Genomic DNA, 25,326 nt, shown 5'->3' on the forward strand with positions numbered 1-25,326 from the left:
GAGGAGGAGGAGGAGGAGGAAAGAAGAAATAGTTGTATCTGCTTGGGAAAGGGAGATGATGTTTTTCGAAGGAATCTGGTGGCAAGAAATAAGGATTTACCTCCTGGTTGGTTCCTAGGAATCTCAGGCTCTCTCCTGGTCTATGAGGAGTCCCGAATGACCAGCTATTCTTCCTGTTGCATCCTTTCTTGAGCGCCTATTAGAGATATCAAAGCTGTTCACCTCTGCTTCATTTACTTCCCTGGGTTAGGGCAGGGGTACCAACTTTACCCCATCCCATCCATTCCTGCTCATTGCTACTCTCCCTGCCTTACACAGCTCTCTTCTGAAGTCTGTTTGTGCTTTCTCCTGCACCAGTGACTCCCTCTTCCCTGTAAAAATACCCTCTGGTTCTTCAGCTCCAGTGGTTAGCAACCTCTTTATCCATGACTATACAGTACAGCTATATAGAAGCTATGGAAGTTCATGGTTAAGGACTGAGAACCTGAAGTCTGTCTGGATTTGAATTTGGCTTCCCCTGCTACTGAGCTGTGTGCTCTTGAAGAAGTTGTTACTCCTGCCCCGAATTTCAATCTTCTTACTTGAAAATGGGGATAGTCCTAGGAGACCATTTAGACGTGTGAGGATTGAACTTGATAGTGCACATCAAACACTCAGCACATAAAGCTGTTTAGGATACCTCTGGTAGGGAGCGCTAGAAACTGGTCACCTCAGTTGCTTCTGGAGAGAGGAGCCAGTTTGATTTGAACGGATCAAAGTAGGTTTTATTATTAACTCCTTCAAATTAAATTTTTACTTATGAAAGAGGACTTCAACCTTCTTTCCAGCTTACCTTTTAACTCAGGCAAAAGACCTTGTGGGCAAAGCATCCCCTGACTGAACAGAAACTACCCCTCAAGCAATAATGACTGCCCTGATGTACGAAGACCCTGCGTGACTGACTTCAAGGCAATGATCTACCCGACCTTTACTGCCCCCCTGCCTATACTCACTGAACTTTGTCCCTCATTTTCCTTATATAAGCCTGGAAATATTTTCAACACTTTGGAGACTGTCTTTGAGATGCTAGTCTGCTGTCTTCTCGGTGCTGGCCTCACTGAAATAAATTCCTTTCTCATTCACCACCACTCATCTCTCTGCCTTTGGATTTTGTCAGCAGTGAGTGGCTGAACCTGGTCTGTTTGGGAACCCCAGAGCCAGGTGCCCTTGCACGCCTTTGCCCTAGCACACCTTTGCCCCTGCACTGATTTTTTTCAAAAAATTAATACGTAAAAGTTTTTCTTAAAAAATGCACTCACATAGTAAAACACTCAGCAAATTATAGCAAGGCTAGAATGGGATACTTGGAGAACAGTCTTTGGACTCCACACACCGGCATGGATGGAGGGTCTGGGAGTCACTGACCATTCCTATTGATCACCTGGTTGCAGCAGATTTGGGGAATGAAGGTTGTGGTCTTGGAATTGTAATTAGGGTCCACAAATTGAAGGAAGCTCAAGAAAAAGTAATTCATCCTCCCAGAAATAGGGGCAAAAGAACCAACAGACCTGTTTGGTTTGGAAGTTCTGGAGCCAAGTTCCTCTAGATAAGCCACAGAATACCATATTCCCTGGAAATATCTGGTTTTGCCAATTAGTCAACAGATATTTACTGACTGCTGTTCTCAGATGCTCACAAAGGTGACTGATACAGATCTCTCCCAGTTTGGAGGCGAGATAGCTAATGACGTGGAAAATGATGATGTTCATTTTAGATGCTGTTCAGGTTAGCTCAGAGGTCAAATCATGTCACACCTCTGCTCAGTACCTACCAGTGAATCCTGGTTCACGCAAAAGAAATGCCCAAGTGTTTACCACAGTATCCAAGTTCCTGCATGGTCTTCACACACGTTCCTGTCCTCTCTGGCTTGATGTCCTGTCCATTTAGCACACCCTCCCACATCCAGGCCCAATGGCACACCCTGCCTCAGGATCACTGCACCTCCTGTTTCTTCTCAGACCACTCTCCCCCAGGTATCTATGGATAACCTCCTCTCCTCCTTCAAATCTTTGCCAAAGGTTTTTCTCACCTTCTCAGTGAACCTTACCTTCACCACCTACTTCAAAGAGCAATCCACCCTTGAAGTGGTTCTCCCTTCCCTCCCCAACCCCTATGCAGTATTACTTTTTCTTGAAAACTCATCACTTTCTAACATATTATAGAATTTACTTATTATTTTTTGCCTCCATATTCTTCCATTAGAATCTAAAATGCACGAGGAAGGAGATCTTTGCCTGTTTTGGAGGTGATTTAGCTCGAGAACTTAGAACTGTATCTAGCATACAGTAGGTACTCCGTAAACATTACAGTGAATGAATAAGGACTACAAAGACAAACACAGATTGCAGAAGTATGAAAGAACACCAAACACACCCTGAATGAGGCCGGGCTGGGGAAGAGGAGCCAGCTCTAAGCTGAATTTCAGTTTAGATTTAGATTGGACTAAACATTTTAATGCCTGAAAATGAGGTATGAGAAGGAATAAAATGATAAGGAATATGTCCAAGGGCATGCAGCCCTTTGGGTGAGGAAGAGAGTGGACATAGTGGGTCTGAATATCAGTGGCAGGAGGAAAATAATACAAAGCTATTGTCTGACTGTAGGCCATCAGGCCCAGCCTACTCAGCAACTCCATTATTTCTGCTACCATATAGTTAGGCAGGGTATCCTGGGATCCCTCAAAAAGATCCCTATGATGGGCAGCAATGAAAGCTTTGCAAGAGAAATGACTTAAAAGCTGAACCTTAGTACTGTTGAGCCCTCAGGCCAGGAAGAGGCAAAGTGGGTGAACAAAGGGACCACTTCCTTACACCATACACAAAAATAAATTCAAAATGGATTAAAGACCTAAATGTGAAACCTGAAACCATAAAAATCCTAGAAGGGAACACAGGTAGTAACCTCTTTGACGTCAGCTGTTGCAACTTTTTTCTAGATATGTCTCCTAGCAAAAGCAAAAGTAACTATTGGGATTACATCAAAATAAAAGGCTTCTGCACAGCAAAGGAAACAATCAACAAAATTAAAAGAGAACCTACTGAATGGGAGAAGGTATTTGCAAATGACATATCAAAAAAAGGGTTATTATAAAAAATACGTAAATAACTTAAATCAAACCCAAAAAACAAATAATCCAATTAAAAATGGGCATAAGACATGAACAGACATTTCTCCAAAGAAAACACAGATGGTCAACAGACACACGCAAAGATGCTCATCATCACTTATCATCAGGGAAATGCAAATCAAAACTGCAATGAGATACCACCTCACACCAGTCAGAACAGCTAAAATCAGCAACACAAGAAACAACAGGTGTTGGTGAGGATGTGGAGAAAAAGGAAAAGGAACCTTCCTACACTGTTGGTGGGAATGCAAACTGGTGCAGCCACTGTGGAAAACAGTATGGAGTTTCCTCAAAACATTCAAAATAGAATTACCTTAGGAACCAGCAATCACACTACTGGGTATTTACCCAAAGAATACAACAACGCTAATTCAAAGCGGTATGATAGCAGCATTGTTTACAATAGCCAAGATATGGAAGCACCCCAAGTGTCCATGGCTAGATGAATGGATAAAGAAGATGCGGTACAGATATACAATAGAATATTATTCCATAAAAACGATGAAATCTTGCCATTTGCAAGGACATAGCTAGAGCTAGAAAGTATCATGCTAAGTGAAATAAGTCAGAGAAAAGACTACATGACTACACTCACATGTGGAATTTAAGAAACAAAACAAAGAAGCAAAGGAAAAAAGAGAGAGAGAAATAAGCCAAGAAACACATTCTTAACTACAGAGAACACACTGATGGTTACCAGAGGGAAGGTCGGTGGGGGGATGGGTTAAACAGGTGATGGGGATTAAGAAGGACACTTGTGGTAATGAGCACCAGGTGCTGTATGCAAGTGTTGAATCACTATATTGTACACTTGAAAGGAATACAACACTGCACGTTAACTACCTGGAATTAAATAAAAACCTACAAAAAAGGAAAAGGAATGGGGTGAAGATTGTGAGAAGGAGAAAGAGATGGGAACCTGGAGAAGGTGGGCAGGGGTCTTGGCAGAGACTGGAGAGGGATGGAGACCCAGGGAGGGGCTGCTATGCAAGACGTCCCCAGCTTCAGTCTTTCCAACTGTTAAGTGGAGATTCTAATACTTTCTTCTCAGGATTTGAGTGAGAAATTGGTTGGATCTGTTTTCCCCAACGTGGGTTTTGCAAGGTGATTTTGGTTGAGCAGCATTCACGTTCACGGTTCTTTTGGTGTGCAGTGGGGGAAAAAAATGAACAGAACTCCAGACTCATTAGATATAGATATAGATATAGATATAGCTTAGGGCAAAGATGCTTTCTTTTAAAAGTGAGTTGATTTATAGCACAGATGGTATGTGGAGAGAGTCACAATCCCAAAGGCAGCATGGGAGTGAGTGAAGGCGGGGAATAACAGAGTGAGAGGACCTCAGCAGAGCATGTAGTACAATGCCAGGCATGGAATACATTGTCAAGAGAGGGATGGTAACAGTTCTTGTCAGCACTTCCAGGGCTGGGGCTGCTGGTGGGGAAGTGTGGATTAGTAGTGCCTGGCTCCCAACTGTTCAGCCGCAGCCGGGAGTTCAGCCTTTTTCCTTTTGCAGCTGAACTGGGCTGGGCTGAGGCAACTGTGGAGAGCTGGCTTGGGGTACGGAGGTTGGCCAAGTGCATCAGTGGAGTGGGGAGAGGGCTTGAGGGAAAATTGAGGGGAAAAGGGTGGACAGGGAGGGCTGGGGGTGGGTGGGCCTCCCCACCCCCACTCCCACCCTTCATCACCCTTGGCTTATGCTGACTGAAGTCTGGACAAAGGCCAGGGTAGGGAGCTCTGATTACAGCTGGAGAAGAACAGACAGGTTCAGCCCAGGGGCTAAGAGGAGAAGAGGCAAGGGATCATCTGCCCTGCATCTAAGATTGAGTCTAAGAGAAGGGAGCAATGTAACCACAATGACATGGTGATGGCAGGCGCCACTTCCCCTGGGGGGCATTTCCATCCAAGCCCCTGGCTTTCAAGGAACTGACATTTTGGGGGGCTCATTAGGAATTCCAGCAGCGTCTGATGCACAACTCCAAACCCCAGTCCAAGAGCACTAAAGAGGTTTCAGAGTCAGGCCTATGGGGTCTGGGCTAAATACCAAAGCCCTCTGAATTTCCACTTTTAACATAAAGAAAATTTACTCGGGGCCCCTGGGTGGCTCAGTCGTTAAGCGTCTGCCTTCGGCTCAGGTCATGATCCCAGAGGCCTGGGATCGAGCCCCACATCGGGCTCCCTGCTCAGCGGGAAGCCTGCTTCTCCCTCTCCCACTCCCCCTGCTTGTGTTCCCTCTCTCACTGTGTCTCTGTCAAATAAATAAACAAAATCTTTAAAAAAAAAAAAAAAGAAAATTTACTCAGCCCAGGAAGGCCACAAAGACAAAAGACTTAAAGAACAACTAAATCATTTTGAGAAGTTTTTTTTTTTTTCTTTTTAAGGGCTATTGAAACTTTAAGGATCATTTCTCTGCCATAAACCTTCAGTGGTTCCCTAGCACTCATTGAAGACAAAATTCCTAAACCCAGTCATTCTGAACTACAAATTGCTTAACCCCTTTGTTCTACCTGTAAAATGAGAATGTCATCAGTACCTGTTCAACAAGATAGTTGAGAGTTAAAATATTTAGAACTGTGCCTGACCGTAGCTGGTGCTGAGTGTGCTGTTCTTAGAAACACAAACCTGTTTCTCCCCCCATCAGGGCCTTTGCACACGCTGTATCCTTTGTTCAGAATGCTGGGCCCCAATCTCTTTACTTAGTTTACTTCCACTTTTCTTTCAATCCCAGTTCACCAGGGACTTCCTTATGAAAGGCTGTCCTTTTACCTTGAGTCCCCCCAGTCTTGGTCAGTCCAACTTTAACTAAATTCTTTCCTTCATGGTATTTATCACAGTGGTACATTATTTGCCTTACTCTTTGATGAATAACATCAGCCTCCCCACTCAACTGTAAACTCCACAAGGGTAGTGTCATGGGCTGAATCGTGTTCCCCCAAATTCATATGCTTAAGTCCTAATCCCCAGTACCTCAAAATATGGTTGTATTTGGAGATGGGTCCTTCAAAGAAGTGATTAAGTTACAATGAGGTCATCAGGCCCTCATCCAATCTGACTGGTGTTCTTATAAGAAGAGGAGATCAGTAGACAGACATATACAGAAGGAAGATCATGTGAGGACATAGGAGAAGACAGCCGTCTACAAACCAAAGAGAGAGCCTCAGACTTAAACTAACCCTGCTGACACCTTGATCTTGGACTTCCAACGTTGGAAGGAAGGAAGGAAAGAAGGAAGGAAGGAAGGACGGACGGACGGACGGAAGGAAGGAAGGAAGGAAGGAAGGAAGGAAGGAAGGAGAGAGAAAGCAAGCAAGCCTCCCAGTCTGTGGTACTTTGTCAGTCCAGACAGATTAATACAGGTGCTGACTGGGCTGGCTTTTGCTTATTGTTGCATTCCCAGAGCCCAGCACTGAGTAGGTGCTCAATAAATATTGATTGGTGGGTGAATGGAGATCTTGGGGTTTGGCTAAGCAGCACTGAAGATCACGTTGAGTTTCCATCTGCTTCGTCTCTGCATAGGGCTGGTCTCAGAGGCCCAGAGCCGCCTCTTTCTGTTTCTGGGACTGAGATGTGGTTTTGGGTCCTTGTGTATTTTGTGGTCACAACGTAATACACTAGTCTTTGAGGGATGATGTGTTGGAGGCAGAGTGTGGTTTGGGGGAATTGTTTCTTTAAGATAATTTTTTCATTACAATAGTTACACATGCTCACTGAGAAAGCTTGGAAAATAGAGAAACGCAGAGGAAAGGAGAAAACTATCATCCACTATTTTCAATACTTTTAACATAAGTATTTCCTTTCAGGCTTTTTTTCCATAGTTTTTCCTTTACCTTTCAAAGTTATGGTTCTCCACTACACATATATTATTTTTATTATGACTTAAAATTAATTTAGCTCAAGGTGGCCCCAAGGTATATTTTTAAAGGTCACATAATATGTTACTGAGTTAATCTACTACAACTTAATCATTGTCCTATTGGTTGGACATTGATTTTTTTTCTTTTTCCTTTTTTTTTTTTTTTTTACAGTTTTAAACAATGTTCAAGTAAATATCCTTGAATCCTGTCTTTTGTAGTGATTACCAAAGATGGCATTTCTGAGCAAAAGGGTAGGACCAATTTTTCATGGCCCTGGATATGATTATCAAATGGCTTTATCAAAAGGATCAAGTGGTTACACCCCCACCGGCCCTGAATGACCGGCAGTGAATGAGATCATAGGAGCCCTGACTTTATGGTGACCTGTCCTTCAGAGCATCAGCTGCTGAGGTTGCCTTCAGAGAGAGGAGGGGGAAGTCAAGGCATCAAACATATGCTAGACTGGCAGGGGCTGTGCACTCTGGGCTAGTGACATTCTTCCACTCTGTTTCAGGCTCCTCCCAGCGATTTTGGAGATGCCCATTTGAAACTGAAAGCCTTTGATGTCCATAGGGTTGAAGGGATGATGCTCTAAACAAGGACTAACCAGTGATCCCAACAGTTCCTCTTAGAAGCTTCAGAGGCCTATCGGGCCTTTCGGGGGTTGCCTCTCAACTCCCCCCACTCTTGGCTTCTCAATTTATTCCTTTGGATCTTTCCAGAAACCGTCTTGGGCAATTCTGAAACAAAGGCCACCTAGTGACCATAAGACAAAAACAGTTTGAAATCATCATTTCCTAGAAAGACTTATGACTTCATACCCTCTGTCACTTTGTTGGAAAGCCTCCATGATTCATAGTTTTCTCTAAATGGCAATGACCAAAATGGCTAGTCTGGGGCACATGACCTTGCCCGCAGAGATTCAGCACCATCCCCCCCACCCTCCCACCCCCCAAATCCAGTGTCTGTCACTTCTTAGAGTAGGAATAAAATGTGGTTTGGGGAGGGTCCAGTGAGGAAACAGGGAGAAAAGGCTGAAGGAGAAGCTCGGTTATTTGTACCTTCATCACGCACCCCCTACCCCAGGCTTGGCCCTGACTGAGAGCCAATGTAGTGTGTGCTCAGGGGATTTCTCAGCTCATCAAGTCCTAGAGCCCCTGCTGTTTACCTTCCTGGGGTACTTGTATGGAGCGGTCACCCTTTTCACATGGTCTTGGAGCTCCTGGGTTAGTTTCTTAGGATCTTGAGAGAAGTAAGCTGGAGAAAGGACAATAAATGCCTCACCACCTGCCAGAGGAAAACAAAAACAAACCCTCCAAAATCAGAAAGAATCAGGCCCTTTATAACAACTTTTTCTTCCTTTTGCCACCTAAGCATGAAAGTCCTACCAGCTCCTCTGGCTCAGCCAGCAAAATGGACAACACCATTTTTTTTCCCCTGTTGCCTCCATTCCAGGACCAACTATTGGAAACACTGGCTTTTGTGGAATGATTCCAGGATTCTACCTATTCCCCAAACTGCTCCCCTCTCCTGATATAACAACATGAGTAGCCAACGAGCTTCTTTTCTGATGCAAATACTTTGTGGAGAAAGGAGCTTCACACACTCCTCAGGGTCCATTACTTCCAAATCGTTCTCACGGGAAAATTAGCAGAGGCTTGAATAGGCAGGATTGGGAATAATGCACACCACTTCCAAGGGGAGGTGTGTATTTCTGAACCTGCCTGTACAAGTGTTTGCAAGCAGCAAACATTTTGCGGCACAGTTTCAGTGCCCTCTGTCCTGAGGGGACATTCTGTACCTTGGTTGTTTCTGCCTGAGCCTTGCTTTGCAGGCTGCCTCCCACCAAGGACGAGGGGTACAACAGAACATGGTTTCTGACAGGAGTGGAAGAATTCAAAGGCCAGTAGCCTGCTACCCACCTCAGCATACAGCTCTGTCAACAACATCCTGTTAGGTGGGGGTTCACCATCTTTGCATGCTTCCTAAAGGTGGGCATCTCATTACATTTCACTTTCAGATAGATCTGGTTATTAGGAAAGGCTCTCTCTGATTGTTAAAACTACCAAACATTTATTGAGTATTTTCTATGTGCCAGGCTCTGTTCTGAGTACTATATGTAGATTAACCGCACACAGCCATTTGTCACAACCCCAGCTAATTTGGGGTATACAAAGCTAGGTGTACTTTTCCAGGTGTGATTTCTCCAGAATATACATAGGGCTCCCACCTTCCTTATTCTACATCATTGGCCTCAAAGTTTAATTGGCATCAGAATCACTTGGCTAGGGGCTTCTGGTCAAAATGAAGAAGCCTTGGGCTGCATCCTCACTCACTCTAATTCAGCAAGACTGATTTGAGGTCTAGAAATCTGTATTTTAAATAAGAATCCCAGATGATGCAGCTATGAGTAGTCTAGGGCCCTGACTTAGAGACCCACTCCTCTGGCCCTGGTGCTTCTGAGAACACTGCCTGATGTTGTACTAACTTTCATAAGGTAACTACACTATACTGTAGGATTATGTTGGATTTACAGCCAGTGAAAAGCACACAGGCCTGCCTATGAGCTTCATCTCTCCCATTCTATCTATTCCTCTGGGACCCATGGGAAGGAATTTGCATTTCTCCCGAGGAAGGTCAGCTTATTAAATTTGGCCCATCCTTCTGATACATCAGGGTCACTTTGGATACTTACTTTGTAATCCCTTAAGGTGGATATTCCTCCCAGGTTAGAACCATCAGCAGCCATGTCTGGTGTGCTTGCTATAGCCTCATCTGCAAATGGGAAAGGACTCTTTATTGGCCAGGATGGATGACAGAGCCTGCACCCACTGCCAAGATCTCTTTCCAACAGTTCACCTCTTTTGGACCCAGTTCTGGGTCCATTCGACCCAAAAGTATGTCTCTAAAGACAGGAGGGTAATGCTTAACCAAAAGGAATGGGTGCCCGATGGTGGCATTTCAGACTTTGTAGTACCTCGGTGGAGCTTACTCTGCTGGGTGCAAACAGGTATAGAACCAGGAGGCAATGTTCTTGGCTGGACTAGTTACCTCCCTTCTGACGGGGTCTGGGCTGCTGACCACAGCAGCCTCCAGAACAACAGGGTGCTCAGCAAGGGCATTTTCCACTTCAACGGGCCCAATCCGGTAGCTGGAAGAGAAAAACAAACTCTTCCAAGTGACTGCTTCCCACCTCCCCCGCGACGAAGCTTCAAAAGCAGAAGGACAGAGCAGTCAGCTTGACCTTGAGGAATTGATCACATCATCATTTATTCCTGTGAACCAAAAGTAGCCATCCTTGTCCTTGTGGGCTCGGTCCCCCGTGATGTGAAAGTCCCCTCGTTCTGATGCCTCTGTCTTCTGAGGATTGTTCTGGAAGACAAAGTAAGTATGTGTGGGGCCATCTTGGCACAGCCACTCAAGCCAGCTACAGCCCTCGAAGGCCCGTGCAGGAGGCTGGGGACCCCTAAAAGCAGTTCCAAGAGACCATGCTGGCCAGAATTTCCCACTGGACGAGGAGCTGTGAATTTGTGCATTTTTCTCTCTTTTAAATGGAAGGAGAGGCCAGGAAATGATTAAGGACAGCCACTTGCTACCACCCCTTGGAAGGGTCCGAGGAAGCATAGTTGAATGCAGGAGGGTGGACACAGGGCCATTGGCTCTGTTTTTTAGGATAAAAGAACACACTGATACTCTTTGTGCTCAGGAATCACTGAAGGTAGAAAGTGAGCAGATGTCCAAAAGACAAGAGGAGAGGAAGGAGGAAAAACTAATCAAACTCTGAGTCTCAAAGCTTTCAAGAAGCTACTACTCAACAAGAAAAAAACAAATTACTGCTGTGTGCAACTATCCAGGTATGTCTCAAAACACACAGTTATGCTGAATAAATGAAACCAGACAGGGAGTTAAGACGGCAGAGGATCAGGGGCACCCTAAGCTTGTCTCGTCCCTCGAATACAGCTAGATAGCTATAAATCATTTGGAACACCTAAGAAATCAATCAGAGGTCTGAGAGAACAAAAACTGCAAGTCCACAAGTAGAAAAGGGGCCACCTTTTGGTAGGTAGGAGGTGCAGAGGTTGAATTTGGGGAGGCATAGCTGTGGAGGGAGCAGCAGGGAGGGAGCCCACAGTGCAGGCTACCACAAAGTATTATAAGCAGCGGAGCACAAAATCAGAACTTTTAGAAGTCTGCTACCATGGGTACATGCCTGGCTTAAGGGTGCTCAGGTGGCGAAGCAGGGCAGAACTCACATGTGACACTGTGGTCTCAGGATCCTCTGGGTCGCAAGAAGAACAGATGGCACCTAAGTGCTGCACTGTTCCCAGGCACAGGAGTGTGGAAGCCGGCTGAGAACAGCCAGTCTAGGTGCTGGCTTTCTGCTCTGTTTTGCCATAAACTGCGAATCACTCCGAGGTCCTGTGACCTCTTTCCTGGGACAGGCCTGGCAAACAGCAGAAGCGTGGGGGAGGAACAGTACAGTCGGACCTGCAGGAGTCCCTAAAATTTGGAGTTTTGAAATTCAGTTGCATGCCTGAGATAAAAAGCTCAGACACAGGCAGGGTGAATGCAGGGTTCTGATGGAAACCGGGGACACAAGAGTGATTGACTGCTCTTCTGTGAGGGCTCACTGAAGAGTTGGGGGCATTAACTTTCAACTGTGGGACTGGAAGGGGGAGAGGGGCTGCCATAGTTAACCTGCCCATCATCACTGAAAGCCTTCAAGGAGCAAAACAGCACCACCTAGTGGAGTCCAGGGCTGCTTACATCAAGCCCTGCCTCCCTGCAAACTGGAGACCCATTTCCACTAAGTAAGTCCACCTGAGAATCCTGCAACAGGCCCCTCCCCCAGAAGACCAACACAAACAACTCGCTCACACAAAGTCTTCTGGTCAGAGAGGGCTGCAAAGCTTCAGCTCTAGGGGAAAATAGTATCTAGCCTCCTTTGTACTTTTATTCTTTATTTTTTTTCATTTATTTTCTTATTTTTTCAATTCTTTTTAAAAATTTTTTAATTTAAAAAATTTTTGTTTTTATATATACCATCTATATATACTATTTTTTTGTTTACTTTCATTATATTTTATTTTTTTCCTTTCTTATTTTGGGATCTAGATTCTTTTGACAAGCAGACCAAGACACACCCAGGATCTAGTTTTTTTGTTTTGTTGTTGTTGTTTTCTTTTTTCTTTTTCTTTCTTCTTTTCTTTTCTGGACAAAATGATGATATGGAGAAGTTCACCCCAAAAGAAAGAAGAGGAGATAGAACTCATGGCCAGGGATTTAATCAATATGATATAAGTAAGATGTCTGAACTAGAATTTAAAACAACAATTAACAGGATACTAGCTGGGCTTGAAAAAAGCATACAAGACAGTAGAGAATCCCTTACTGCAGAGATAAAAGAACTAAAATCTAGTTAGACCAAAATTTAAAATGTTATAACTGAGATGCAATTCCAAATGGAGGGCATAAAAACCAAGATGGATGAAACAGAAGAGTGAATCAGTGAATCAGAAGATAAAATTATGGAAAATAATGAAGTTGAAAAGAAGAGGGAAAGAAAGGTGATGGACCATGAAGGTAGATTTAGGGAACTCAGCAACTTATTAAAACATAGTAATATTCAAGGAAACAATGGCTTGGAATGACACACTGCACCAGATGGACTTAACAGATATATTCAGAACATTTCATCCTAAAGCAGCAGAATACACGTTCTTTTCGAGTGCACATGGGACATTCTCCAGAATAGATCACATACTAGTCACAAATCAGCTCTCAACAAGTACAAAAAGATTGAGATCATACCATACCTATTTTCTGATCACAACGCTAAGAAACTAAGAAGTCAACCACAAGAAAAAATTTGCAAAGACCACAAATACATGGAGGTTAAAGAACATCCTACTAAAGAATGAATGGGTTAACCAGGAAATTAAGGAAGAAATTAAAAAATACATGGAAATGAATGTAAATGAAAACACAATAGTCCAAAACCTTTGAGATGCAGCAAAGGCAGTCCTTGAGGGAAGTATACTGCAATACAGGCCCACCTCAAGAAGCAAAAAAAGTCTCAAATACACAACCTAATCTTACACCTAAAGAAGCTAGAAAAAGAATAGCAAATAAAGCCTAATGCCAGCAGAAGAAGGGAAATAATAAAGATTAGAGCAGAAATAAATGATATAGAAACAAACAAAAAACCCCCGTAGAATGAATTAACAAAACTAAGAGCTGGTTCTTCGAATGAATTAATAAAATTGATAAACCCCAGCCAGACTTATCAAAAAGAAAAGAGAAAGGACCCAAATAGAGAAAAATCACAAATAGAAGAGATCATAACCAACACCACAGAAATACAAACAATTATAAGAGAATACTATGAAAAATTATATGCCAACAAACTGGGCAACCTGGAAGAAATGGACAAATTCTTAGAAACCTACAAACTACCAAAACTGAAACAGGAAGAAACAAAATTTGAATGGACCCATAACCAGCAAATAAATTGAATCAGTAATCAAAAATCTCCCAACAAACAAAAGTCCAGGGCCAGATAGTTTCCCAGGGGAATTCTACCAGACATTTGAAGAAGAGTTAATAACTATTCTCCTCAAACTGTTAAAAAAAAAAAAAAAAAAAGAAATAGAAGGAAAACTTCTGAACTCATTCTACAAAGCCAGCATTACCTTAACTCCAAAACCAGACAAAGACCCCAAGAAAAAGGAGAATTACAGGCCAATATCCCTGATGAACATGGACGCAAAAAGTCTCAATAAAATACTAGCAAATCAAATTCAACAGTACATTAAAATAATTATTCACCACGATCAAGTGGGATTTATTGCTGGGCTGCAGGGATGGTTCAATATTTGCAAATCAATCAACATGATACACCACATTAATAAAAGAAAGAATAAGAACCATATGATCCTCAGTAGATGCAGAAAAAGCATTTGATCAAATACAGAATCCTATCCTGATAAAAACACTTAACAAAGTAGGGATAGATGGAACATACCTCAACATCATAAAGGCCATATACAGAAAATCCACAGCAAATATCCTCAATGGGGAAAAACTGACAACCTTTCCCACACGGTCAGGAATAAGACAAGGATGTCCACTCTCACCATTACTATTTAACATAGTACTGGACATCTTATCTTAGCCTCAGCAATCAGACAACAAACAGAAATAAAAGGTATCAAAATTGGCAAGGAAGAAGTCAAACTTTCCCTTGCAGATGACATAATACTCTATGTAGAAAACCTGAACGACTCCACCAAAAAACTGCTAGAACTCATACATGAATTCAGCAAAGTTGCAAGATATAAAATCATTGTTCAGAAACCTGTTGCATTTCTATATACCAATAACGAAGCAGCAGGAAAATAAATCAAAGAATCGATCCTATTTGCAATTGTACCAAAAATAATAAAGATACCTAGGAATAAACCTAACTAAAGACGAAAAAGATCTGTACTCTGAAAACTATAGAACACTTATGAAAGAAACTGAAGAGGACACAAAGAAATGGAAAAACATTCCATGCTCATGGATTAGAAGAACATTGTTAAAATGTCTATACTACCCAAAACAAACTATACAGTTAATGTATCCCTATCAAAATACCACCAGCATTTTTCACAGACCTAGAACAAACAATACTAAAATGTGTATGGAACCACAAACACCCTAAATAGCCAAAACAATCCTGAAAAAGAAAAACAAAATGAGGCATCACGATTCCATATTTCAAGCTATGTTAAAAAGCTGTAGTCATGAAGACAGTATGATACTGGCACAAAAACAGACAAATAAATCAATGGAACAGAATAGAGAACCCAGAAATGGACCCAAAACTATATGGTCAACTAATCTTCAATAAAGCAGGAAAGAATTTCCAATGGAAAAAAGACAGTCTTCAACAAATGGTGTTGGGAAAACTGTACAGCAATATGCAAAGAGTGAAACTTTCTTACACCATACACAAAAATAAATTCAAAATGGATGAAAGACCTCAATGTGAGATAGGAAACCATCAAAATCCTAGAGGAGAACACAGGCAGAAACCTCTTTGACTCGGCCGTAACAGTTTCTTACTAGACAATGCCAGAAAGGAAAACAAAAGCAAAAATGAACTATTGGGACTTCATCAAGATAAAAAGCTTCTGCACAACGAAGGAAACTATCAACAAAACTAAAAGGCAGCTTACGGAATGGGAGAAGATATTGGCAAATGACATATGTGGTGAAGGGTTAGTATCCAAGATCTATAAAGAACTTCTCAAACTCAACACCCAAAAAACAAACAATCCAGTTAAGAAATGGGCAGAAGACATGAATAGACACTTTTCCAAAGAAGACATCCAGATGGCTAACAGACACATGTAAAGATGCTCAACATCACTGGTCAGGGAAATACAAATCAAAACCACAATGAGATACCACACATCTGTCAGAATGGCTAAAATTAACAACACAGGACACATCGGGTGTTGGCGAGGATGTGGAGAAAGGGGAACCCTCTTACACTGTTGGTGGGAATGCAAACGCGTATGGCCACTCTGGAGAACAGTATAGAGTTGCCTCAAAAAGTTAAAAACAGAACTACCCTATGATCCAGCAATTGTGCTACTAGGTATTTACCCAAAGGACACAAAAATACAAATTTAAAGGGTTACATGCATCCCAGTGTTTATAGCAGCATTATCAACAATAGCCAAACTATGGAAAGAGCCCAAGTGTCCACTGACTGATGAATGGATAAAGAAGATGTGGTGTGTATGTATGTGTGTGTGTGTGTGTGTATCTATCACATCTATGTATCTACGTATACATGTATATTTGGTATGTATATATGGTATGTATATATAATGGTATATTACTCAGCCATCAAAAAATGAAATCTTGCCATGTGCAATGACATGGATGGAGCTAAAGTGTATTATGCTAAGCGAAATAAGTCAGAGAAAGACAAATACCATAGATCTCACTCATATGCGGAATTTAAGACAGAAAACAGATGAACATAAGGGAAGGGGGGGAAGAAAAAAAGGAGAGAGGGAAATGAATCATTAAGTGACTCTAAATGATAGGGAATAAACTGAGGGTTGCTGGAGGGAGGTGGATCGGGGATGGGCTAGATGGGCGATGGGTACTGAGGAGGCCACGTGTGATGAGCACTGGGTGTTGTATGTAAGTGATGAATCACTGAATTCTGCTCCAGAAACCAATATTGCACTGTATGTTAACTAAGTAAAATTTAAGTTAAAAAATAAAATAAGAAAGAATTAAAAAAAAAAAAAGAAACCAGGGGGCGCCTGGGTGGCTCAGTCGGTTAAGCATCTGCCTTCGGCTTAGGTCAGGATCCAGGGTCATGGGATCAAGCCCCACGTCAGGTCTTCTGCTCAGCGGGGAGCCTGTTTCTCCCTCTCCCTCTGCCTGCTGCTCCCCCTGCTTGTGTTTTCTCTCTCTCTCTCTCTCAAACAAATAAATGAATCTTTAAAAAAAAGAAAAAGAAAAAAGAAACCAGGGGTGCCTGGGTGGCTTAGTTGGTTAAGCGTCTGCCTTTGGCTCAGGTCATGATCCCAGGGTCCTGGAATTGAGCCCCATGCCGGCTCCCTGCTCAGTAGGGAGCCTGCTTCTCCCCCTCCCTCTGCCTCTCCCCCTACTTCTTTGCTTTCTCTCTCTGTTAAATAAATAAATAAATATCTTAAAAAAAAAAAAGAAACCAGACACACAAATATGAATGCTTTATGATTGCATTTACATAAAGTTCTTTAAAAAAAAAGGCAAAAGTATTCTATTAGCAACACCAAATAATTTAGCAATTGCCAATGGCTTGGGGAATGACTGCTGGGGGGCACAAGGGAACTCTTTCGGGTGATAAGAATGTTCTATATCTTGATTGTGGTGATGGTCACACAAGTGTATACATGGGTCAAAAGTCATTGACCTATATACATGTAATGTAGGTACACTTACTGTATGTAAATTATGCCTCAATTTTAAAACTGCATTCAGAGAAAAAAGCAAAAAACTAAGCTGTCAATACCTTAAAATAGGGCGCCTGGGTGGCTCAGTTGTTAAGTGTCTGCCTTCAACTCAGGTCATGATCCCAGGGTCCTGGGATCAAGTCCCTCATCGGGCTCCCTGTTCGGCGGGAAGCCTGCTTCTCCCTCTCCCACTCCCCCTGCTTGTGTTCCTGCTCTCGCTATCTCTCTCTCTCTGTCAAATAAATAAATAAAATCTTAAAAAAAAAAAAAAACCTTAAAATAAATCTCACACAAAATCTGAAAGAAGTATAAAAAGAAAACTTAAAACTCTACAAAACAGGGTGCCTGGGTGGCTCAGTCGGTTAAGCGTCTGCCTTCGGCTCAGGTCATGATCCCAGGGTCCTGGGATCGAGCCCCACATTAGGCTCCCTGCTCAGCGGGGAGTCTGTTTCTCCCTCTCCCTCTGCCTGCCGCTCTGCCTACTTGTGCTCTCTCTCTCTCTGTCAAATAAATAAATAAATAAAATCTTAAAAAAAAACCAACTCTACAAAATAGTAAAGAAGATATAAATGGAAGGATAGAAAGACTTAATATCATAAATATGTTAATTCTCCCAAATTGATCTATAGACTTAGGGACACTCATTAACCATTTTCCATGGTATTTGACAATTTGATTCTAAAATGTACATGAGACAGTAGAGAGCCGAGAGTAGGTAAAATATTTCTAAAGAAGTTGAGGAAGGAGAGGCTTGCTTTAGTAGATATTAAGAGTTATGAGAATGTTTTCCTGGATGAGGCTCTATGGTATCAGTCCAGGGATAAAACAAACGACCAACTAAACAGAAGAAACTGCCAAAACTTAGCTATGTATGAATATATCAAACTTTTATTTCTGACCACGTTGACATGACAGATCACTTTTTTCTGAAATTTTTTTTTATCTTTTTATTAGTTTTTAGTTTTTATTTAAATTCCAGTTAACATAGAGTATAATATTAGTTTCAGGAATAGAATTTAGTGATTCATCACTTATCTACAACACCCAGTGCTTACCACAAGTGCCCTCCTTAATACCCATCTCCATTCCCCAACCACTTCCCCTCCATCAACCCTGTTTGTTCTCTATAGTTACGAGTCTGTTTTATGGTTTCCCTCTTTTTTCCCCCATGTTCGTCTGTTTTGTTTCTTAAATTCCACATAGGAGTGAAATCATATGGTATTTGTTGTTCTCTGACTGACTTACTTTGCTTAGTATAATACTGAGATTTAATGTTTTTTTTTTTTTTCCCTTGGTTAAAAATGACCCAAGAAGAAAACCAACAGCTGGTGCTGAAAAGAAAAAGTTGAAAAAAGTAAAGATTCCTGTCCAGCAAATAACTCTACAAATTACTTGACTCTCTCAATGGAATGATCACAGACCCACAAGGGTCCTGTATGTGAGCCCTGTGAGGACCAGGTCTTGTCTTTCTGTCATTGCTATAGACTTAATGGCATGAAGTAGCCACTCAATAAATAATGAATGAATTATTCAGAAAAGTCAAGGATTTGCTATTGCTTACAAAAATGATTAGACGGCACAAACAATGAATCACGGAACACTACATCAAAAACTAATGGTGTAACATATGGTGATTAACATAACAATAAAAAATTAAAAAAAAAATGATTAGATGGAAATACACTAAAATTTTAAAATTATCTCTGCTTGGTGTATTACTGTGTTGTTGTTCGGGGTTTTTTTTGGGGGGGGGGAGTTGTTTGTTTGTTTATTCTGGTAGGTAAGTTTCTGTGACTTTAAATGAAATACCATGAAAGACTATCTCTCTTGTAATCACAAAAAAGCCACTAAAATACATACTCACCATTTTAAAAACAAATGGACTTATCTTTATCTCTTCCTTCTAGTGTTGTAGCTGACGGATGGCATCATATACATGCCAGATGGAATTCCTTACAAAGCCATGGTTCTCAACCTTGGCTGCACTTTCGAATCACCAGGGGAACTGATCCACATCATCAGAAAGTTTAATCTCATCAAGTGGGGCTTGAGTACCAGTCATGTTTTGAAGTTTCCAAGGTTTTCTAATGTGCCACCAAGTTGAAAACCATGTCAGTAGAGCTTTATAGAGAAGGGTTTAACAAAAAGAAAGCACATCATAAACACCCACCAAAGCAGGCACAAGGGAGAGGTCATTCCTGGATTATCACAGAAACTTAGACTAGAATCCTAGGACACAGCCCTGCCAGCAGACCCCCTCTGAGCCACACAAGACTTAAAAAGAATCCTGAAATTAGGCTCTGACACAAATTGCAGTTTGACTTTTGTGAAGTCCCTTCTCTTCTCTGAGCTGCAATTTCTCATCATTAGGGGCACCTGGGTGGCTGAGGTGGTTAAGTGGCTGCCTTCAGCTCAAGTCATGATCTCGGGATCCTGAGATCCAGCTCCACATCGGGCTCCTTGCTCGGTGGGGAGTCTGCTTCTCCCTCTGCCTGCCCCTACCCCCTGCTTGTGCTCTCTCGTGCTCACTCTCCTTCTCTCAAATAAATAAAATCTTTAAAAAAAAATTCTCATCATTAAAATGATGGGGTGTCCCGTGTTATAAATTTGCTCTCTCAGACATACCCATGCTTAAATTCACGTCCTGGACATACTAGTTGCCTGACATTGGGTAAGTCAATCTTTCTCATTTCCTTATCAATAATAGCACCTTATCAATAATAGTGCCAACCTACCTCATGCAGTTATTACAAGGGTTAAACAAATAAGTATTTACAAATATTAGAACACAACACTCGACACACAGAAATCACTGTGAAAATGGCCATTCCCTGCCACTTACCAAATAGCAACTGAAGAAACAGAAGGGCCAGGTGGGCCTTGACTCAGACAGCAATATTCCCCTCTTCTCCTGGAGATAGGATGTTGCCCTCATCATCCACGATCTGGCAGAGAGATCACAGGGCCGTGTCTGGATATCTGCACAGCCAGACCACCCCACCAGCTGAGCCTGCTGATGCTAACCAGGACATGCATTTTGCTCTCCTCTTTGAGCCAAGCCTCAACAACAGTTGGGGGAGGCTGCCTACCTGCACATCGTAAGGTAGAGATGCTTTCCCCATGGATCCAGACTTGATTTTCATGCCTTTTGAATTGGCACAGATTAAAACCTGGAGAGAAAGCAGGTCCAGAAAGGTGGAGACGTATCCCTGTAGCTTCTTCCCCTTCCTGGTGTCCACCTTTTCTCTCACTCTGCCTTCTACCGCTCCTTCTCTCTCCCCTCTCCTACCTGCTCTTCGTTTCTCTCCCTTCCTTCTGCCTCCCTTCCTTCCTTCTCTTCTTTCCATAGTCAACAAACATTTATTGAATGCCCTACTGGACACTGACACATAAAGAACCAAATGTGTCGCTAAGCCAAAAGACTCAGTTGACCCCCAACTCTCTGCTGCCCGGATGGCTGTGGGGAATACTGGGTAAGATCCTGGGCTCTCACCAGAGACAGATGGAGGCTGTCCTGGTGGAGACAAATGGTACCTGCAGTTGTGAGAGTAGGTTTGCTGGCTATGGTGTCCTTGTGAAATCACTTTATCTTTTAAACCAAAAGGGAAGAAAAGCTGATGGGATTTTGTTATCAGCTTCTCCCAGGGGGCAGCGCAGTCCCTGATGGGTGTCACAGCCAGGAAGGCAGGAGGCTCTTTGGGGCTGGTCATCTCCACCAAGTGGCTGAGGGTGCAGGTGGAGATGACCTGCGGCAGGGACCCGGGCCCCAGTAGCACTCACTGTTTTAGACTGGCCATAGCCTTCATGCAGCTCCAGGCCCACCTGGCTCTTCCACTTCTCTCTCACGTCAGGATTCAGTGCCTCTCCTCCAGTCAAACAGTGCCTCAGGCTCTGAAACTGGTACCTTTCTCAGTTGGAAAACAAGACGACCCGTGTCAGGATCCCTCCAGCCCCCACGGGACCCAACAATGCTGCTCAGGTCTACACATCTAAAGCCACTGGAGGGTAAAGTCCAGGCTTTATCATCTGTTCCAAGTGCCCCATCCTCTGGCTTTGCAGGCATATTCCTCATGGGCGGATAATTTTTTAAAAAATCAATCCTATCTGATTTTGGAATAAAATCCGAACCTCATATAAGTAGGTTTTGGCATGACATAGCGAACTCCAGGTGAACTGGCCAAAATAACTTAGTTGAAAACAAACTGATAATGAATTGGTTAGGACAACCACCTGGTTAAAAAAGATAAACCAATTACATGGGGCACCTGGGTGACTCAGTCAGTTAAGCGTCTGTCTTCGGCTCGGATCATGATCTCAAGGTCCTGGGATCGAGCCCCGCATTGCACCTGGCTCCCTGCTCAGCGGGGGAACGTGCTTATCCCTCTCTCTCTGCCCCTCCCCTTCGGCTTGTGTTCTCTCTCTCTCAAATAAATAAATAAAATCTTTTTAAGAAGAAAAGATAAGCTGATTACAAATTTAAAAGGTAGGAAGTAGCCCCCTAGGAATCTGACAATTCTGACAAATGGGCCCAAAATTCCAACATATGTTGTAAAACTACTCCTCCATTCAACAAATTATCTAAAATGTAAAAAATTGGTGGTTGCAAATACATTTCAACCATTTTTTTTCCTTTGGATAAACTTGGTTTGACTATTAATTAGTATTACCTAGTACCTTTCAACCAAACTGTTCTTCAACAAGTTATTCAGAGTCTGCTTGCAGTTAAAACCTTGATCTTAAGGTATACATGACAGATGAATGAATGGGATAAATTCTTACATTAGAGAAGAATTCACCAGGGGAATCATGTAAGAACTCCCCCTTAGGTGCTTCATGGACAGATACATGGGATGAGGGGAGACAATAGAAGAGGCAAACATAGATCAGAGTCAGTAAGCTACTTAAGGTCATAGGTCTCTGTCCATACACCTCAGCAACTAGACTTGTCCTGCTAGCAGATGTTCCTTTGGATTCACCCAGGATGGGAGCCACACATACACAGAGTCTTGTTGCCTTCAGTGGGATATCCAATGGCATTCACTCGGAGAGTGGCTGAATGGAGTTAGTCTGGGCCTGAGGGATGGAACATCTACTACGGTGGGCTTGCTGGTCCCCCAAACCTAAGGCCCTGGCCACAAATCCCACTCCACGGGTGGCTAACAATTATCCAACAATTTCTCCAACCTCACAGAAGTAGAAGACACACTGCTGAGAGATGCCCTTGTGGAGAGACAGCCCACCTCAAGTGCTAAAATTTCAGACTCTCTTAAATCTATCCAATTCCATCTGGATGCAAATTCCTGGGCAGGAGGTGGTGGTGCAGAAGTTCATTTTTGGGGGGCATCTGCAAAGGATATAGATGTGTATGCTTGAGCGTGTGTGTGTGAGATAGAGGAACACAGATATATATAATATTCTAGATATATATTCTGTATAGAAAGAATCACAGATGTATGTGTGTATATATGTGTGTGTGTGTGTATATATATATATATATATAGAGAGAGAGAGAGAGAGAGAGAGAGAGAGAGATGAGACAGAGACAGAGTTGGTCGAGAGGATGGGTGTGCATGTGTACATAAACTGCTGTATATCCACATACTTAGGTCCCCAAAGCGCCAAACAGATGGGCTGGCTGTACCTGGTGAGATCCTCCTGTACCAGCAGCCGGAAGATGGTGGGGACACAGCAGAGGGTGGTGATCGGGAATCTGGAGAGAGTCTAAACAAAAACAACGGGTAGAAGATCTTCTTAAAGGTACTGGGGTGGGACTTCGTGGAGATGGAGCAGGTGAACTGGATCTTCATACTCTCACTACCAGAGGAGAGAAGGTGAAAACTGTGTGTGCCTTCCAGTCCAAGATGGCCCTGAGTGATGTCACTTCCTAATATTTTTACTCTTGTGGGGCCCCTTCCCACATTGAACCAAGTTGGTCTGTGTGACCAATAGCATACCACAGAAGTGACAGATGCCACTTTTGAGATTATACAAAGACTACCTATCTTGAGTTACTTGCTCTGGGGAAAACAGGCCACCATGTTGTCAGTATACTTGAGTGTATACAGTAAGAAACTGAAACCTTTGGCCAATAGCCAATGAGAAACTTAAGACTTCTAAAAACCACATGAGTGGGTTTTTCTCTATTCCCAGTCAAACCTTAAGATAATTGCAGTCCTGGCAGACATCTTTCTTTTATATTATGGTAAAATACACACCACATAAAATTTACCATTTTAACCATTACATAAAATGTACACTCTAATGGCAATAAATACATTTACATTGTTGTGCAACCATCACCACTATCCATCTCCAGAACTTCAAAAAATCTTCCCAAATGGAAACTCTGTACCCATTACATGATACCTCCCCGTTTCTTCTTTCCCCCAGTTCCTGAGCATTCTACTTTCTGTCTCTATGACTTTAACTACTCTAGATACATGATATAAGTGAACCATACTGTATCCATCCTTTTGTGGCTGGCTTATTAGCTCACTCAACATAATGTCGTCAAGATTCATCCATGATATAGCACGTGTCATTCCTTCTTTTTAAAGGCTGAATAATGAGGAGGTAAAAGATGACGGAGTAGGGGACCCTATTCCAACTGGTCCCCGGAATTGAGCTGGATATCTACCAAATCACTCTGAACACCCATGAAATCAGCTTGAGATGTAAAAAGATAGATCTGGATCGCTACAAACAAAATATTGCAGGCATTTGGTTTCGAGGTACGAAGCAGGGAACCGTGATTCCACGGGCACATGCAGGAGGATAAAAGGAAGGGGGAGGGAGCTGAGTCATCGGGATCCTACACCACCAGTGAGCCATAGCTTCCCGCGCTGGGGACTGGGCACAGACTCGCAGACTGGTAGCGGTGGGGAAAGGACTTTAGGGCAGCCCCCCTGGATGGAAACCTGGAGCGGCAGGGCCAGGCACACGAACTGGGGGTGGCTGGCGGTTTTAGAAGCACAAAGGGCAGAGATGTGCCCGGACCTGGAGGCGAGGACCGGGAGCACTGCAGAGGGCGCACAACCCAGGACTGCATTTTATAGCAGCACAGACAGAAACGGAGATAGTGTGGCCTGGAGAGCTCACTGAAAAACAGGCTGTGATCTCTCCGCTCTGAGGCAGAGGGTTGGAAACGGTCTCTTCTGCTCTGACTCTAGGAAGAGATGCAGAAAGTAGCCAGGGAAAGCCACCAGGGAACAAAAGCCCCAAAAAACCAGTTTCCACTGAGCCCATCCCCCACCACAGGGGTCACGGCAACTCTGCCCAAACAGGGTTGCCTGAGTAACAGCATGGCAGGCCCCTCCCCCAGAAGACAGGCTGGGAAAACAAGAGGCCAGCAACCCTAAGGTCCCAAAAAAACAGGTGCATCTTCCTTGGGTTGTGGTCAATAATTGGGACTCTGTACATTCCCTCAACCACCACTCAACAGAATGACTAGGAGGAGGAACCCCCAAAATAGGAAAGATTCAGAGACTATGACTTATGCAGCAGATTTACAAATGGATTCAGATATAACGAAGATGTTGGAGCTGGAATTCAGGGTAGCAACTGTGAAGACGATGGCTAGAATGGAGAAACCAATTAATGGCAACATAGAGTCTCTAAGGGCAGAAATGAAAGCTGAACTGGCAGAACTTAAAAATGCTATCAATGAGATCCAATCTAATCTAGATAATCTAACAGCTAGGGTAAGTGAGGCAGAAGAATTAATTAGTGCTTTAGAAGACCAATTAATAGACAAGAAGGGAAAAGAAGAGGCCAGGGAAAAACAACTCAGAATCCATGAAAATAGAATCAGAGAAATAAGTGACACCATGAAATGTTCCAATGTCAGAATTATTGGATCCCTGAAGGGGGTGGAGAGAGAGAGGACTAGAAGATATATTTGAGAAAATCATAGCTGAGAACTTCCTTAATCTGGGGAATGATACAAACATTCGTGTCCTAGAGGCAGAGAGGACCCATCCCAAGATCAAGGAAAAGAGGCCAACACCCTGGCATGTGATAGGAAAACTCGCAAATCTTTAGAACCAAGGAAACCATCTTAAGGGCAGTTAGAGGGAAGAAATTCCTTACGTACAGAGGGAGGAACATCAGAATAACGTCAGACCTATCCACAGAGACATGGCAAGCCAGAAAGGCCTGGCAGGACATATTCAGGGTACTAAATGAGAAGAACATGCAGCCAAGAATACTTTATCCAGCAAGGCTGTCATTTAGAATGGATGGAGAGATGCAGAGCTTCCGCAACCGGCAGAAACTGAAAGAATATGTGACCACTAAGCCGGCC

General features: G+C 43.0%; 1 protein-coding gene across 1 annotated transcript in view; it reads right to left on the reverse strand.

Moving 5' to 3' along the window:
• Positions 1-107: 107 nt before the first annotated feature.
• ACSM5 (acyl-CoA synthetase medium chain family member 5) overlaps positions 108-25,326 on the reverse strand; it is a 45,203-nt gene continuing 19,984 nt past the window's right edge. Inside the window, 11 exon segments of the mRNA XM_035029517.1 lie at positions 108-196; positions 7,628-7,776; positions 8,189-8,299; positions 9,880-9,881; positions 10,065-10,171; positions 10,265-10,392; positions 19,867-19,905; positions 19,907-19,969; positions 20,114-20,194; positions 20,805-20,928; positions 22,666-22,745. Coding sequence (XP_034885408.1) covers positions 7,666-7,776; positions 8,189-8,299; positions 9,880-9,881; positions 10,065-10,171; positions 10,265-10,392; positions 19,867-19,905; positions 19,907-19,969; positions 20,114-20,194; positions 20,805-20,928; positions 22,666-22,745 — 846 coding nt within the window. The 3' untranslated portion in view covers positions 108-196; positions 7,628-7,665.

Source organism: Mirounga leonina, unplaced genomic scaffold (genome assembly GCF_011800145.1).
Source record: "Mirounga leonina isolate KUSES-001 unplaced genomic scaffold, KU_Mleo_1.0 Mir_250, whole genome shotgun sequence".
Lineage (NCBI taxonomy): Eukaryota > Metazoa > Chordata > Mammalia > Carnivora > Phocidae > Mirounga > Mirounga leonina.